General features: G+C 55.5%; 1 protein-coding gene across 10 annotated transcripts in view; it reads right to left on the bottom strand.

Moving 5' to 3' along the window:
* The window catches only part of ANKRD11 (ankyrin repeat domain containing 11), a 171489-nt gene that overhangs the window by 23505 nt on the left and 130081 nt on the right, over positions 1 to 17903 (bottom strand). For 6 of the 10 annotated variants that reach the window (XM_073795657.1, XM_073795656.1, XM_073795654.1 and 3 more), the window contains 2 exons: positions 7732 to 7873; positions 1501 to 1639 (listed from right to left, as the gene is read on the bottom strand). In XM_073795657.1, coding sequence (XP_073651758.1) covers positions 1501 to 1527 — 27 coding nt within the window. In that variant the 5' untranslated portion in view covers positions 1528 to 1639; positions 7732 to 7873. Of the gene's footprint in view, positions 1 to 1126; positions 1269 to 1500; positions 1640 to 3717; positions 3917 to 7731; positions 7877 to 17903 lie in introns of those variants that run through there. The other 4 variants (XM_073795658.1, XM_073795655.1, XM_073795650.1 and 1 more) reach the window with 3 other exon arrangements.

Raw genomic sequence — 17903 nt, 5'->3', positions numbered from 1 at the left:
CCCCGGGGGCGGGGGGGATGGGCAGGACACAGTCACCCAGTCGAAGGCCCCCCTCCTCCCACACTGTGTACTACTGAAAAAGCTGGCACATAAGCGGAGCCATGCAGCTCACAGTCGTGCTGTTCAAGGGTCAATGGTACAGCAAAACTGGCCCCCAAAGGGATAGCCACTCAACAGTAAGAGGACAAATGCTGGCCTTTCCATGTATTTAGACTTTGTCCCTGCCTGGAAAATCCCACTTGCAAAACGTTCTTCAGTTTCCCACCTGCCTGGCGCCCCGTGCTGAGATGCCAACCGTCCCCTTCACGGCCAGCACCCCGCAGACACCCCCGAGGACGCCGCGCCCGCCTGTGCTCGGACAGGGACATCCCAGAGGACGACACCGACCTGCAGGCCCCCAGCACCCAGGAAGCCGCACCCAACAGCGACGCCACGCCCTCCAGTACCAGAGCTGGCTCGGGCACCCAAGCTTGAGCTGGGCCTGTCTCTTCTGCACCCAGAGCCTGAGGCACAGGGTCCCTGCGAGGACTCCCACCTCCTCTGCCCTCCTCCCCGGCCCAACCCCTCCCCTTGCGGAGGACCCCGCGGAGGTCGAGCCGCCTGCCCCGGACCCCAGCCATACCCCAGCCGGCACCACCAACCCCGCCAACCTGCTTCACCAGCCTGCAACTACCCCAGGTCATGCTCAGTGGCTGCGAGCCCGGGGCACACCCGCCTGGGGGTCGCCCCGTGCAGGAGGCGCTGTGAGTGAAGACGTTCATTTCAGGCTGTTCCCCCTGCCATTTCTCCCAATTCTCTCACATTTATGTCATTCCCGTACCTGCCATTTTCCTGAGACCTGACACAAACCCTCACGTGCAGCAAAGCCCCCTGCCCTCCGCCCGATCCTGGCAGGACCTCTGCTCCTTCCCCCGTGGCTGCATCCTGGGGGACCCAGGCCCCCTCGTGGCTCTGTGGATCCACCCCACACCTGCCCCTGGCTTAGGGGGTCTGCAGTCAGATGACCGGCAGGCGGGGAAGGCCCAGCACACCAGGACCAAGAGGAGGAGTGTGAGCCGGCTGAAAGGGGCCGGGTTCTTGCCTGGACCCAGCACATGTCCCTGCAGGCAGCTCGGATGGAACCAACCTGAACGCACACGCGCCACGTGGTGGTGAGTGGCACACCCGCAGCGCACGCGCAGGGGGACTGCGTGCCTCCTGCTCATTCTCACAGCTCCCTCTGGCCTCCATTTCAAACAACTGGGTTTAATTTATGTGCTTCTGCAGCCCTGAGGGGAAACACGTTTATCCTCCCATGTGAAGTTCTCCAGAGGCTCTCCTTGAGAGAGAGGAGCCCGTGCTCACACGCACGGGAGGCCCCTGGGCAGGCTGGGGCTGGGGGAACGTGGCTTCTGTGCACACTTGCGGGAATCCTCTGCCTGGGAATCTGCCCTGTCAGCTGTGAGTCACCCCCTCCCGGGTCCATGCAGCAGAACTGGGGTGCCGGGGTCGGGTGGGTACCTGTGTCCGAGTCCTTCTGCTCTCCATTGGCGCCCACAGTGAAGGGCAGCTTCCGCTTGGTCGTTCGCTCTCTCACCTCCTTCCCACCATCAGTGCGGTCCAGCTTTGGGGTCTTGGTTAGAGAAACTTTATCTTTATCCTGGAAAAGAGAGTGACGCTTTCAGACGCTGGCCCCAAGTTAGACTCTCAAAGTCCTTAGGTCTAGCAGGACTTCACGTGCCCGGAAAGCAAGTCTCTTATCTGGGCAATGGACACCCCTCCTGCCCACCAGGCTCAGAGGCACCCACGGCCCTACCACCTCGCTGCCTCCTGCCTCGTGTTCCCAGAGATGGACTCAGTAACGGGGAAAACGCACCTTCAGAGGGGCCTGCTGACAGACGGAACCTGCCCTCTACTGGAAACTCTCCCCGTGACCGTGAACGAAGGGGCCCGGCCTCGCACCGAACGGGAGAGAATGTCTGCCCTGAGACGCTGGCTCCCCTCCAGCGTGTCGTCCCTCGCCTGCCCGGGGCCTGAACCACCTCTGGTCACCACAGGCCTGTGACACTGCAGGGCCGTCTTTGGGACGGATCTTGCCGCCGCAGCAGCCCCGGAGCAGAGCCCAGTGCGGGCGACCCAGCCCAGAGCAGGAGCTGGCTAGAGGGCGGCCGGGTGTGGCCATCGCTCCCAGCCCTGCTGACCTGTAAGGACCCGGGAGCCCGAACTCCAGCCTCAAACTGGGAGGTCCAGCCGGGCGTCTGCCTGGCCTGCCACCGTCTGCAGAACCGGGGGAAGCGCCACCTTGGGGGTGGGGGGCGCGGGGGGATCGGGATGTGACACGCCCCTCACAGAAAGGGCAGCACACAGAGCCCTGAGGGTGGGGTGCGGGCGCTCAGCAGAGCCTCAGGCTAACCAGCGCCCCGGCTCGTCTGCCCGCAGCGCACCGCACCACACGGGCCAGCCAATTTGCGTTGCTGACATGGAGGACGGCACTGCTACCACCAGGCGGCCCCTTCTCCAGCAGCAGGCTTCCTTTCTGGAATCCACTCCGGGGAGGCGGAGGCAAACACACGGCCCTCACAGCAGCCCTCACGGCACTGGGGCGTCGGGTGCTCCTGGGAGGGGACGCCCAACCCTGAGCGGCGCAAGTCCTGTCTCCCGGGGCCCTGAGAGTCCTCCACTTGACTGCCACGCCGTGCCCTCCAGTCTCAGCAGGCAACGAGACACCCTTGGGTGACCAGGGAGACCCCGCCACAACACACTGCCAGCTCCGAGGGCACCCGGAGCGCGAAGAGGGACCAGCAGGCAGAGCCCGAGCCTCGGCCGAGCCGGTGCCAGAGGCACCAGGACACAGGCCCGCTTGTCACCACCTGCACGCACCTCCGCCCCGCCCCCCGCCGCCCCTGCCAGGAGAACAGCACCCACCAGTGAAAGCCCCAAACTGTAATAAGCAACCTGCCACCAAAAAAACTCCTGGTCCAGTTCGTTAATCTGATCGACAGACACAAAAAAAGATAACACAAATCACACTAACAACGTATTCAGAAATGCAAGAAATTAAAAAATCAATGTAATTCACCACACTAAGAAAATAAAGGACGGGGACTTTCCTGGTGGTCCAGTGGCTAAGACTCCACACTCCCAATGCAGTGGGCCCAGCTTCGATCCTTGGTCAGGGAACTAGATCCCACATGCCGCAACTAAGAGTTCGCATGCTGCAACTAAAGATCCCGCATGCTGCAACTAAGAGTCAGCGCAGCCAAATGAATAAGTATTTTAAAAATGCTTTTTTTAAAAAAAAAAAAGGATGGAAAATTATGATCATCTCCACAGCTGCAGAAAAGCCCTGAGGTCCTGAGGCCAACTCCCAGCACACTGTGGGGAGGGACGTCCCCCACCTGACACAGGTTTGGTGCAGAAGATTGGGTGCCACCCCCGAGAGGGGGTTCAAGGCAGGAATGCCTATACTCACCACATCTACTGAAAAACTAAATCTATTTTTTAATGAGCAAAAGATCTGAACACGCACTTGTCAGAAAAAAATATCCACACAGCCAGTTAACGTTTGGAAAGGTGTTCGGCGTTGGGAAAATGCAAATTAAAACCAGGAGGCAACACCAGTACTCTCACAAGAATCGCTGACTGGACCGGCAGAGCAGTGGGCCTCGGACGCTGCTTGGGGCCACTCAGAGTTTCTAACAAAGTCCGGGGAGTGAGTGACATGCCACACGAACTCACAGTTTTGTTCATAACAGTAAAAGAAAGAGCAACCGCCCATCAAAAGGCAAATGGGTGCATCCACTCCAGTGCAGCCGTAGACGGAACATTCCACAGCTGCGGGAAGATGCCGGCGGGCTGCGCCCCACCGTGACAACACGCCTCAGGGGGGCGGTCTCCTCCACGGTCAGACCAGGCCAGCCCCGCCCCCCTCTTCTTCCTGAGGGATAACAAGGAGTATTTATCTTACGACGCTGTGTTTTTACACAGGAGAAAATCCAGAGGAATTTACAATTAAACTCTTCAAATTAGTAAGTGAATGAGAAGCTCAATCACACGGAAAGTGACTGGTTTCTATATACTATAAACCATTAGGAAATCATGCTGAAATATTACATATTCATATCCAAAGACATTAAATACATAGGAATGAATCTAACAGAAGGTGTTCAAGCCCTCTACATAGACAATTACAAACATTACTGAGAGAACAGAAATTAGACTGATAAATATGCAGGCCCACTTATGGGACACTGTTCAATACTGTTAGCACAGCATATCTCTCCCAACTCATCTCTACATTCAAAGCAATCCAATCAAAACCCAGCAGGCTTTGCGTGGAGATCAACCAGCTTTTTCCAAAATGTACATGGAAACGCAGAGGGTCACAAGTAGCAAGGACAATTCTGAAGAACAACGAAGATGGGCAAATTAAACTGCCAGGTATCAAGACTGTACAATTATAGTCACAACAGGTAGTCCTGGACCCAAGGGCCAAAGGTTCAGAGCAAAGAGCAGAAGCTGAGCCCCAACTGACTGGTGACAAGGGCTCCGCTACAACCCAGCAGGAAAGGACAGTCTTCCCAGTGACAATGACCATGTGGACATCCACAGGGAAGAAAATAAACCTTGACCCTCCCTTACAGCACGAAACACAAAATGAGTCCAGATGGATCACAGACGGACAGCTTGCAGAGGACGGTACAGGAGACCAGTAGACGACAGAAAAAGGCAAATTAAACTGACATCCCCAAGTGTTAGCACGGATGGGTCCGCCTGACCTAGGCTTTGGGGGTGCAGAACTGTGCAGTCACTTTGACGAACCGTTAAACCCTATCTGCTGCCTCCATAGAAAAACCCCAATGTATGTATGTTCACGTCACACCTGGACTGGAAAGAACCCAGATGTGTATCAGCACAGGAATCGGCAGAGAAGCTGCTTGAACGTCCATCCGATGGACACCACACAGCCACAGAGGAAGAGCCTCCTTCCAACAGCAAGGGCCTGTCCATCGAAAGGAAGCAGAGATCCCCACCATGAGTCCGCATCCCCTGTGGGGGGGGGGCGGGGTGTTACCGTGGGGACTGCTCGCGGGGGAGGGGGGTGTCCCGAGAGCCTGGTCTGGCTCGTCGTGATCCCAGGTTCTAGAAAGGAAATGTGCATTTCTACTTCACTAAAAGTGCTCACAGAAAGCTTTTAACCCTCAGCCAGAGCAGAGCAGGGCAGACCTCGCTGAGCCTCCCGCACTAGTACCCAGGCACCGTCACAGGGACCAACCTTACACACTCCACAGTGTGTTTACTTCCTCAATGCTAACAGGATGTCTAGACGTCAAGTTCAACCTCTATCGGGTTCAACCTCTATCAGTTCAACCTCCGTGTCAGACCGTGGCACACCCTGAAAACTGCTGTGGCCCAGCAACCAGCGTCCCCCACGGACGCTCAGCCAGCTCCCACACACCACGTACAGAGACAGGAGGGCTGGCTCTTAACCCGCACCCCACACACCTGCCCTGGAACCCCCTCGACTATGACTAACTGAGTCTTATCTGTGAATGACCAACAACGACAGAAGCCAGTAGGAATGAGGACTCTATCAGCCACCAAAAACAGCACAAATAGGTTGATCTGACTGTCCCACCTTCGTCTGCTGAAAAGATGATCCTTTCGCAACGGAGCAGCCTCAGCATCTTGTAGACAAGCAGCTGAGCACACACGTGGGTGCCTGTGGGGACCCTGCTCCCCAGGACAGGTGTGCGCCTGTCTCCACTGCCCCGCAGCTTCACAGCCAAGGCCGAGGGCCTCCGACTCCCTCCTGCCTTTTCAAGGTGGCTGTTGCTGCGCCAGGTCCTTTGAATTTCCAAACACACTTTGGAAGCAGCTTATCGGTTTCTCCCCAAGAGCCCTCAGGGGCTTGGACCTGCATCGAGACGGCTCTATGAGACTGGCTTGGGGGGCGCTGGTATCTGAACACTATGGAGACACCCTCGGCCCGTAGGCCCTGCTCCTCTCCAGCGGCTCAGAACTGCCTGAGTTTCCCACAGCAAAGTTCTGCAGGTTTCAGGGTGCACATCTTTCATCAAATTAATCCCTAAACAGTCTGTAGCCTTTTTTTTTTTGCGGTACGCGGGCCTCTCACTGCTGTGGCCTCTCCCGTTGCGGAGCACAGGCTCCGGATGCGCAGGCCCAGCGGCCACGGCTCACGGGCCCAGCCGCTCCGCGGCATGTGGGATCCTCCCGGACCAGGGCACAAACCCGTGTCCCCTGCATCGGCAGGCGGACTCTCAACCACTGCGCCACCAGGGAAGCCCCACACATGTGTTTTTAAACTTACACACCCGACCGCTGGCTAACAGCGCTCAGAAAAGGCACTCTGCACGCTGCTCCGGCCACAGCCTCGCTCCGCAGGCCTTGCACCCCGCCGCTTCTGCGCACACCTCCTGGGCCTCCTCTACAGACGGCCCTGTCGTCTGGGCGAACGCAGCTGCCCTCCCTGCTCCAGTCAGGGTGCTCCTCTCTCTCAAGGCCTGACCTGTCCCTCCCCTGCGAAACCTGCGTGGACACCTGTGGTGTCACACAGCCATGCCCGGGGAGCGTCCTGTGGAGGGGAGGGGGTCACAGCGGGTGGCGTGTGCTTCAGCCGGCGTCCCGCAGAGAGCGGGGCAGGGCGCGGGGCTGGCTCCTCGGCCAGGCACAGCTTGTTCCTCGGGCCTTTTTCTCTACCTCCCTCTCTGCAATCCCCAGTGTCACTGGGACCGCAGGAGTCCACCTGGGACGGCAATACCCCGACCCCTTCACTGCCACCAGAAGGCCTGTCTGGAGCCCCGAGAGGAGCGGGGGCTCCCAGGGGCTTTGGATCCATGGACCCCTGCCACCCTTCCTGGGAATTCAGCATCTGGACGCGGCCTCCTACTCTCTCCTCGGTGGATTCCTCTGGGATTCCGGGAACCAGCGCTCCCAGAGTTTCCCAGCGCTGGGAGGAGCATGGAGCCCGAGGCCTCTTCCCAGACCTGCTCGTAAAACCACGGGGCAAAGCAGCAACGAGCCACACCCAGCTTCCACACGGAGGGCTTCTCTGAACGTCCTCCTCCTGGATCAAGGGGGGCCGGGCACAGGCCACAGCACCCCACGCAGAGCACGGGCGAGGCCACCTTTGCAGGTGGGCCCTCCGTCAGGAAGCCTGTGAGTCTGTAACTCCTACAGACCAGCCTGGGGGTCCCGCTAAGAACAGTCTGGAGGGAACACTGGGTGTCACAGCTTGTGGAGCACACAGCACACACCCCTGAGCCCAGGGCGCCAGCACATTAACAGGACGCAATGATGCAGATTTACAACCCATTTTCCTATTCACATTGGCAACAAGCAAACGGGGAGTACAATTACCCAGCAGCGTTTCAAGTCAGGACCACTCGCACGGCTACCGTCAGATTTGGTCTGCCAGCAACCATATGGCAGGAACCCATGGTCCTGAGGGACAGGCGGTGGGGCCGAACTGGGGTTCTCTCAGACAGCAATTTCTGTCCACGGACCTAGTGGTTAAAGCTCCACTTTGGCCCCCAAATAACAAACATCCTTAAAAAAAGCCAGACGTGTCCTCCACAGCCACCCAGCACAGCAGTTCCTCCACTGCCGCCCGAAGAGGGTCTCGCGGCACAGACGTCGCCCACTGCAGAGGGACAAGCGACAGTGACACCCCCAGCCCTCCCCCGGGCCCGGACGAGGCCCACGCGGAGTGGTGGGGGAGGACGAGCTCACCTTTTTCCCGGGCTGCTTCTCCACCATGTCGCTGCTCAGGGAACGCTCCTCCTGCTGTGGGGTTCTAGAACACCCACCCTTGGGCATCGTTTCCTCCTCACCAGGCCTTCATTCACGCCGCCATCGCTTCATCGTCAACCGTCTGCTTAAAAACAGAGGACAGGGGTTAAGATCCAGTGACCCCACATGAAACCCAGGTGCCGCCTGCAGTCGGTGATGCACGACGCATGGACGCAGCAGCCTTCTGAGGGGGCCGCTCCTGAGGCACCGGCCCGGCAGGCAGCCCCGGCAGCGGCACGTCCCCCTCCACGAGGGAGAACAGCAGAACCCCGGGGTGCACGCGGGGCCCTGCTCCGGGGGTCAGGCGCCACACACGCTTGGTGGCAGCACCCTCTGCCCACGGGCAGGGTCACACCTCGAGGTCCAGGGGATCACGCCCACCACCCTCTCGGCCCCCTGCCCCCACCCCCCACAGAAGGTCAGGATGAGGGCTACTCTGCCACTCAGAAAGCACCCAGCACCCCGAACTCCCCAACTCCCGCAAGTCAAATGTCCAGAAGGTAGGCAAGTGACGCCGCTGGGGAACGCCCGGAGGATGTCAGGTAGCTGCGGCGCCCACTCCTGCACGTGGGCCTGAGGCCTGCGCCCCTGCATTTCCCAGGACACATGCTGTGGTTATCGTGTTTTCTGTATTTTATGTTTTGGCATCTTCAGTTTGCTTTCTGGGGACAGACCGCCCTCCCACCAGGGCCAGCCCTTTCTTGGCAATGGCCAAGAACCCCCCACAAAACCACCCACCACCCCACCTACCTCTCACACACAAGCCGCCGACTCCCCCGAACATAACGCATCCCAGGTACCACATAACCAGAGACCACCCCGCAGCCCGCGGAACTGTCCACTCCACCCACCGCCTTCCCCATGGAGACCCCAGGGGAGATGCTGGCCGACTCGCCTCTCAATCCTGTCTGCTGCTCCCAACAAGCCCGGTGCTTCCCTGGCGGCCGTGCCGGCACAGCCAGGCGCTCTGCACCTGTGCGTGGAGTCGTCTCTGCCTGTGGCCACACTGACCCGCCCCGCCCCTGCCCGATGTAGACAGCTCTCCCCCCACCGCCCCGGTCCTCCTGTGCTTGCTCCACGAATCACATCCAGGGTGCGTGCTGCGCTCAGCAGAGGGAACAGGGAAAAGCACGTCTGCTCCGTCCTCCTGAAAGCCTTCCTCGCAGACATCCTCCTCACAGGGTCAGAGAACAGTTCACACAAACCGAATCACACCTCTGGCGCCTTGCCGTGTTGGACGAGGGGTTTTGTAAATAGCTCACCCGGAATTAAACAGCCTCTACTCTGTATGGTTTTGGAAACACGCTGTTCAGAAGCGTTCTGGAGTGGCAGCTCCGACCTGCTCTTCACCAGCCTCTGGAGAACCTGTCTCCTTTTCCACGTTAACGGATCAAAGGTTCCCCGAGTGTCCCCTTGCTTATTCACTGGCCAACACACATCTAACTGTAGTCAGTGGAGGGACCACACCACCTCCTGACACCGCCTCCGCAGCACACCACGCAGGTGGGCCGGGCTCTGCCTCCACACGTTCCCCGTGGCTGCGGCCGTAAATGATGGTTCCTATCTGCGCTTGAAACTGTGAACGCCAAGCTCTCTTCCAGTTTTCCAAGACCAAACTGGGCTGTCTCAGCCTGAGGAATGGCATGTCAGAGCCTGACTCAGGACAGCTGCTGAATCTCAGGGCTACCTGGGAACTCATCAGCAATGTTTCCACAGAAATTTAAAGATTATCCTAAGTTAATGTTTTGAAAACCTCCTGACTGCCTGCTCCCAAGATGGAAACTCAGGCCACGGAGCCGTGGACGCGCGACGCTCGCACCCCCAGACGCGAATCCCCGAGTGTGTGGAGCCAGGCAGCGCACGCCGGGTGGACCCACGAGTCCCGGACCCCGACCTTGCCGCATCCAAACCAGGAGGGCGCGTGGACGGCCAGCCCAGGCCGCAAAAGCTGATGTCACCAAGTGCCCCACGGCGGCTCTGGCCTTTCCTGGGAAGCCCTGCACGAGCTGCCCAGAGGCTGGGGGCAAGAGGGGGGCCCGCTCCTCCAGGGCCTCGGTGCCCACGGCGGCCCCCCAAGGCGCACCCCCAGCTTCTGGAAACACCGGCAGACCCTGCGGCTCCTCTAGCGCCTCCTGCTCCGCTGCTGTCGTCGGCGTGAAATTTCAACACTACACCCGCGTGCACGTCTCCGACCCGGGCTCTGGCACATCCCTGCCACCAGGAGACACTCGCCACTGCCGTCATTTTGGGCGCAATCCACTAGCTGACGGAGGAGGCCCGCGCCTCACCAGGATGTCTGTGTTGGCAGCTGGCCCCGAGTGCCAGGTCTCCACTCATTCCTGAGGAGGGACAGGGCTCGATGGGTCCAGGTCCGCCCCAGCTGTGTCCCGGTCTCACAGGCACACTTCTGTCCTCTCCCCTACGTGCCCAGCAGGACCCTCCCTGAGGCTGCCCAGTCCCTCGGGCTCCACACCACCCTGCACCCCTCCGCTGGGCAGCCTCTCCTTCCCGCCTGCCTGTCCTGGGCCCAGGGAGACGTCCATTCACAGGGGCTGGCGGGACAGACATCCTTGTCAAGAGACCTCGTGTCACAACGAGGCGTGTCCTTCCCCAAAGGCGCTCTGAGCACCATGGGCAGACCTAGCCCCGCGGGCACCGCAGCAAGCAACTGCCCCGACCACGGCACCCTCCTCCTTCCTGACACAACTCGGCCCTGCGAGTCCCTCTCCGTGGGCAAGAGGCGCAACTCTCGGAGGAGAGGCTCCCTCCAAACTAACCCTGAGGAAGGTGGGTGGCTGCACCCCTGCCACACCCGCCGTTCAGCAAACTCCTGCCTTTGCGAGTGACAAGCTAAAAGCAAGACACGAGGGGGAACCTGAAGGCAACTTTACTGGCCTCGTGGGGATCAAAGCTGGAACCTGAGTGGAAAAGGCCACAGCACCATGGGCCCCAAATCCACGGACAGGGAGAGCCCGGCCCCGCAGCTCCAGGAGGGAAGGCGCAATGGGGCGGGACGAGGGCCCACCGCCTGCCAACCTGTGCCAGCCACCCCCGCCCCAGCGGCCTCATCCCCGCAAGCTGCAACCACAGGGGCAGAGAAGGCAGCTGAGAGGGAGGCTCAGAGCAGGGCCCGGAGGGACCACACACACAGGAGCAGGGTGAGCAGGGGCTAGAGAGAGACCGGGTCAGCAGCAACCTGGGCTTCAGGAGAGTCTAGAAAAATTCAGAGACAGAAGAAAAGACTCACAAATTTTAAAACGGGAGGATACGCTAAGTCCTAGAGAAGCAATCCAGAAAGCCCGCTGTCACAGCAAGGCAAAGACGCTGCCCGAGGAGGAACCAGAGACAACGGCCCAGGACAGGACCCCAGCCAAAGGGCAGGAGCCCACTGAGCCCCGCCTCTCCCGCACGGGGGCCTCTGTGCAGGGGACGCGGACACAGCGCAGCAACGGTCCCAAAAAACGATTTCCAGACTCAAACACCAAATGTAGCCACACTGGCGACCAGGGTAACGGCAAAAGAAAGGCACCTGCGAGCCTGCAGCAAAGTCCCCCGGCCCTCCCCCTCCTGCGGGCCTTGGCGGGGGGGGGGGGCCAAGGGCAGCCGCAGGCGGCACAGCCCGGCCTCTCCTGTGGGGTCAGAGCTGAGCTCCAAGAATGGTCTGAATTTAAATCCTTGGGGGACAAAGAAAGTCAAGACTAATATTTTGTAAACCAGGAAAACTGCATGGAATTAGAATTTCTGTGTCCATAAGTAAGGTCTCCCTGGACAGAGACCACACCCAGAGCACTATCGTGGGCTCCACAAGGGACACTGTGGCCTATCAGTGTCACCTGAGGGCCCCAAGACGCCCCAAGCCCTCTCCGGCCGGCGTGGCCATGCACCCGCTGGCACGTGGCCGCGGTGTGCCAGCCGGCGTCCCTAGCGCTGCCTCGATAAAGCAGCAAACGTCGTCCACTCTGTCGCTCTGCAAACCCTACTCCCTGCCCTCCCGACACTCTGAGCAGACGGACGGTGGGGCTGGCGGGACTGCGCTGGGCTCTGGAAAAGCCCCTGCGGCGGGGCTGTGGCCACGCCGGCTGCGTTTTCACGGGGCACAACGGCTACTTGAAAGACTCTCTCAGACAAGCTATGATTATTAAGGACTGGTACGTGTTTTCTCAAAAATGAACTAAATGAGGCCATCGCTTCAAGGAAAACTAACAGTAGTTGTGGCCAGCAATAAAATTTGAGCTTTCACATGAATTCTGGGAAACTTGTATCCCTTCCATTAGCTTCCTAGCACCCAGCCTGAAGACGGGTCAAATGAGGTTGGTGGTGATCATGGACCGTCCACATTTGGGAGACCCACACACCTCAGGGGACCAATGCTTCACAAGGGAGCCCCCAGGGTCTTCAGATCCCCCGAGTCCAGTCGGAGGAGAACCCACCCTCACGTGGAGGCTCCCAGGCGACTCCCTGTTCCCTATACATGTCTGTGAGAGGCTGGATCGTTTTCACACACTTTAAGCAAAACCGCAGAATGCAACAGATGGAGTAAAGGTGCCAGGTATTAGAAAGAGCTGCAGCTATATGAAACAATGCCACTCTTCTCACTAAACTTCTGTTTTCTTTTATAAAATAGTTACGTTTCAGTAAAAGTTCAGTAAAGTTTACTGTGCGGTCCTCACTGCAAACCCCCAGGTGTGTAAGGGACTCAGGGCCCAGCAGCCGAACACCAGTACAGAGGCTCCTGGGCAGAGGGAACCCAGATGGAAGTACTTGCTGTCAGGAAACAATGAGTGCAAACCAGGAGCAGGGGCTGGGAACCATAAAATGACTCCTGTACAGAAGCCCAAATTGGCATAAGAAAAAAAAGGAAAAGGTCTTTAAAAAAGAAAGCACTTGGAAATTCCCTGGTGGTGCAGTGGTTAAGAATCCGCCTGCCAACGCAGGGGACACGGGTTCGAGCCCTGGTCTGGGAAGATCCCACATGCCGCAGAGCAACTAAGCCCGTGTGCCACAACTACTGAGCCTGTGCGCTAGAGCCCGTGAGCCACAACCACTGAGCCCGGGAGCCACAACCACTGAGCCCATGTGCCACAACTACTGAGCCTATGCTCTACTGCCCACGTGCCACAAACTACTCAAGTCCACGAACCTAGAGCCTGTGATCCGCAACAAGAAGCCACCCCAATGAGAAGCCCGCGCACTGCAACAAAGACCCAACGCAGCCAAAAACAAATAAATAAATAAATCTTCCTTCCAAAAAAACAGAAAGAAAAAAAGAACTCATGCTAATAAACTTAAAATGAAAAGGAAAGGACTTCAAATTGCATAAATAAATATTAATTTAAAAAATTAAAGTCAAAGTCAAAAAGCTGAAGAACAGTACTGACACCGCCTGATGCTGACAAGGGCCAACCGGCAGGCCAAGCGCATGTGCACGGTGACCCACGTTCCGACCAAGGAGCCCCCGACCTGAGCCCCCCGGCAGAGTCCATGCAGAGACATGAAGGTGATTCCCACTCACCCCCACACAGAACCCAAGTCCAGACACTGCAGACCAGAGGAGAACAGGCTGCTGGACAACAGGGTAGAGAACACCTTCACAACCTCAAGGTAAAGAAAGAGCCCGCAAAACCGGAAACACTAACCATAACGGCAAAGTCTGAAAATTCTGACACTTTATTTTTAAATTTTATTTATTTATTTTTGGCCGCGTTGAGTCTTCGTTGCTGCGCGCGGGCTTTCTCTAGTGGCGGCGAGCGGGGGCTACTCTTCGTTGTGGTGCGCGGGCTTCTCATGCCTAGAACCCGTGTTGCAGAGCACGGGTTCTAGGCATGCGGGCTTCAGTAGTTGTGGCATGTGGGCTCAGTAGTTGTGGCTCGTGGGCTCTAGAGCACAGGCTCAGTAGCTGTAGCTCACGGGCTTCATTGCTCTGTGGCATGTGGGATCTTCCCGGACCAGGGCTCGAACCCATGTCCCCTGCGTTGGCAGGCGGATTCTTAACCACTGCGCCACCAGGGAAGCCCAGATTCTAACACTTTAAAAACAACAAGTTTTGTTCATTAAAGGTCACCTTCCCACAAAAGAGAAGAATTTTCTACACACATAACTGACAAAAATCTCTTATCCAGCATCTATAAAGAGCTCCCACAAATCAATAAGGAAAAGAGAAAACGTCCACTACAAAAGATGGAAGTGAGACTCAGGCCTTTCACAAAAGAGGAAATCCAGATGAAAAACTGATCAGCTTCTTTAACCAACAGGACAATGCAAACAAAAACCAAAATAAGCTATAGAACATCAGCGAAGATGCAGAACAGAGCAAACGACGCATCCTGATGGGAGCGCGAGCGGAGCCACGGACCCACAGCGCACGCGCGCCCAACAGCCCACAGCTCCTGGGGCGACACCCAGAGGCCACGCCAGCGCAGGACGCAGGCCTGTACCGCACGCGCCAGCAGCCCCTGTGGGAGCCTGCAACAACCCAACCATCTCACAAGTCAAGGCAAAAAAAAGTTACATTGTATGTTTCCCTAAGTTTCTGAACACAGTGCTGAGGGATGCACTGCTCAGCTGACAAGACTATTAAAAACATCAAGCGGTGACTATTGTAAGTAAAAGTCTGGAGGAGGGTGGGATGGGCAGTCATGCCTGGGAGTGTGACCTGGAGTTTTCTACACAAAAGTCACATGCGTGTGTTCTTTGTGAGAATGAAATTGTACATTTTTATTTTGCAGACTTTTGGATATTATGTTACATATCACAATAGTAAAGTTTAAAACACTGGGTAGGGCTTCCCTGGTGGCGCAGTGGTTGGGAGTCCGCCTGCCGATGCAGGGGACGCGGGTTCGTGCCCCGGTCCGGGAAGATCCCGCATGCCGCGGAGCGGCTGGGCACGTGAGCCATGGTCGCTGGGCCTGCGCGTCCGGAGCCTGTGCACCGCACCAGGAGAGGCCACAACAGTGAGAGGCCCGCATACCGAAAAAAAAAAAAAAAAACCACCACGGGGTATGTACCTGCTACACCCTGGCAGGCGCTTAGAAAGTGGAGGGCTAATTACCAGACCCTGTCCCAGGACAGTCTCCCTTCACGGCGCCCCATGCCCTGTGCAGAAGTGCAGCTCCCTGGACACAATGGGGCAGCAGCTCAAGGCTGCCAGCCTGTGGCGAGACCCACCCTCCCTTGCACAGAGCACACAAGCCACTGGAACTGCGCGGCCAGAATGGAAATGAAAACCTTATCAATTAACGGTGAACTAGGAAGGTTCGAGGAGGGGGTGGTTAAAACAGAGGAGGAAAAAGATGTCTTACAGAGAAGGGACCAAGCTGCAGAATAAATGAGAGGAGAAGACAGGGACAGGCCGGCACCCCGAGAGCCCCACGACGTGGTGACCAAGAGCACAGCACGGGACGAGTCCACACGCCTCCATGGCTGCTCCACGGAGACAAAAGCACAAGCCAGAGAAAGAGCAGACTGAGAACCCAGAGGAGGACAGCCCTGGGGAGGGACAGGATGGGAAAAGTGGCCCTGGGCGGGCACTACACCCACCCACCAGGCGGCTGCAGGACAAAAGGGGGGAAGATCCAGCACTGGGACCAGCGGGGACCCCACAGGGTCACCACATGGAGAAAGCGACTAGAGAGGCCGGTGCAGCTATGCTTGTGTCAGAAACATGCAAACCTGGCTCTGTGTCTGAAAACCGATCCACGCAATCCACCACATTAACAGGCCAAAGAAGAAGAATCACACAATCCTAACAACTGGTGCAGAAAAAGTATTTAACACATATCAAGACTCTCGGCACAAGAGGGGTCCAGGGAACCCCTCAGAGTGAGCAGGTGGGTGGACAGCATCGTCGGCCAACATCACCCCTACCAGTGAGACACGGGACACGGCTGCCCTCCCACCACTGCTTCTGGACATCTTACTGGAAGCACTATCCAGTGAATGAGGAAGAAAGGAAATAAAAGGCAAACAGACTGGAAGGGAAGAAATAAAACTTTCTATGTGATAATGATGTGACTGTCTATCTAAAAAACTGCAAGGAATCTACCAAACTCCTGGAAACAGTGAGCTCAACAAGGTTGCAGAATACCAGATTGACACACGAAAACCCACCACATGTCTACGAATAGCAAGAACATGTGGAAATAGAATTAAAACACAATACCATTTACAAGTGCGTCAAATAAAACTGAAATGCTCAGGTATAAATCTAAATTTAAAAAAAGTATGAAAACCTGTACAAATTGTAGAAAAAAAAAAAAAAGAAGAAGAAAATCTTTAAGACCTCAAGCTAGGCAAACAGTTCTTAAGACATAACACCAGAAGTACCGTCCATTCACAAAGGGAAAAACTGGTCAACTGTATCTCAGCAAAATTAAAACCTTCTGCTCAATGAAAGACCTAGTTCACAGGATGAAAAGGCAAACTGCAAATCACAAGTCAAAGGACTCGTAAGAATAAAAAATAAACAACAATCAAAACAACTGTAAACAACAAACATCCAATTAGAAAATGGACAAAAGACGTGCAGAGACATTTCATCAAAGGAGAAACAGGAGAGTGAGAGCAACTCTGGGAACGTGCCCTGCAGACACAGCTCACCTACTGGGGGTTTCCAAAACCACACTCAGTCCCACAATTGTTTTAGCATGTTCAATAGCCACTTGTTAGAAAGTGAAATAACACAGAACAGATAATATCAGGAGGCATCACACACACCATCTCATGAAGAGTTATTTTGTGAACATGTTTCCAGGGTGTGTGTTAAGGGCAAAGACAGAAATAGACTGTTTTCCTAAATTATGAGAAGCTGTCAGGACACTTCAGAAACACTGGCCTAAGTAGTTAAGGACACAAATCTGTTGCTTTTCTATACACTAATAATGAACTATCAGAAAGAGAAAGAAAACAAAAATCCCATTTTGAATTGCATCAAAGAGAATAAAATACTGGGTTGACCAAGAAGTTCATTCAGGTTTTTCCATAACATCTTACAGAAAAATCCGAACGAACTTTTTGGCCAATCCAATACCTAGGCATAAACTTAACTGTGTAGGTGAAAGATCTATACTCTGAAAACTACAGAACACTGATAAAGGAAATTTGAAGATGATGCAAAGAAATGGAAGGATATCCCATGCTCTTGGGTTGGAAGAATTAATACTGTTAAAATGGCCATATTACCCAAAGCAATCTACAGATTCAATGCAATCCCTGTCAAAATATGTACGACATTTTCCACAGAACTAAAATAATTCAATCCTAAAAATTACATGGAACCACAAGTCTTGCCTAATTGCCAAAGCAATCTTGAGGGAAAAAAGAACAAAGTGGGAGGTATCATGCTCCCTGACTTGAGACCATACTATAAAGCTCCAGTAATCAAAACAGTACGGTGCTGACACAAAAACAGACACTTAGGGACTTCCCTGGTGGGGCAGTGGTTAAGAATCTGCCGACCAATGCAGGGGACACAAGTTTGAGTCCTGGTCTGGGAAGATGCCACATACTGCAGAGCAACTAAGCACGTGCACCACAACTACTGAGCCTGTGCTCTAGAGCCCACGAGCCACAACTACTGAGCCTGCGTGCCACAACTACTGAAGCCTGCGCACCTAGAGTGAGTGCTCCACAACAACAGAAGCCACTGCAATGAGAAGCCCACGCACAACAATGAAGAGTAGCCCCCGCTCGCCACAACTAGAGAAAGCCCGTGCGCAGCAACAAAGACCCAACACAGACAAAAATAAATTAATTGATTTTTAAAAAATAGACACTTAGATCAATGGAACAGGATAGAGACCCATGCACCTATGGCCAATCAATCTACCACAAAGGGGACAAGAATATAAATGGAGAAAGGACAGCCTCTTCAATAAATGGCGCTAGAAAAGCTGGACAGCTACACATAAAAGATGAAAGATTAGAACATTTCCCCACACCATATATAAAAATAAACTAAATATGGATTAAAAGATCTAAGCCTAAGACCACAAACCATAAAACTCCTGGAAGAAAACATAGACAGAACTTTCTTTGACATAAATCATAGCAATATTTTTTTTGGATCTGTCTCTAAAGGCAAAAGAAATAAAAGCAAAAATAAACAAAGGGGATCT

The sequence above is a fragment of the Tursiops truncatus genome, chromosome 19 (assembly GCF_011762595.2).
Source record: "Tursiops truncatus isolate mTurTru1 chromosome 19, mTurTru1.mat.Y, whole genome shotgun sequence".
Lineage (NCBI taxonomy): Eukaryota > Metazoa > Chordata > Mammalia > Artiodactyla > Delphinidae > Tursiops > Tursiops truncatus.
This window is presented reverse-complemented; position numbering and strand designations above follow the sequence as displayed.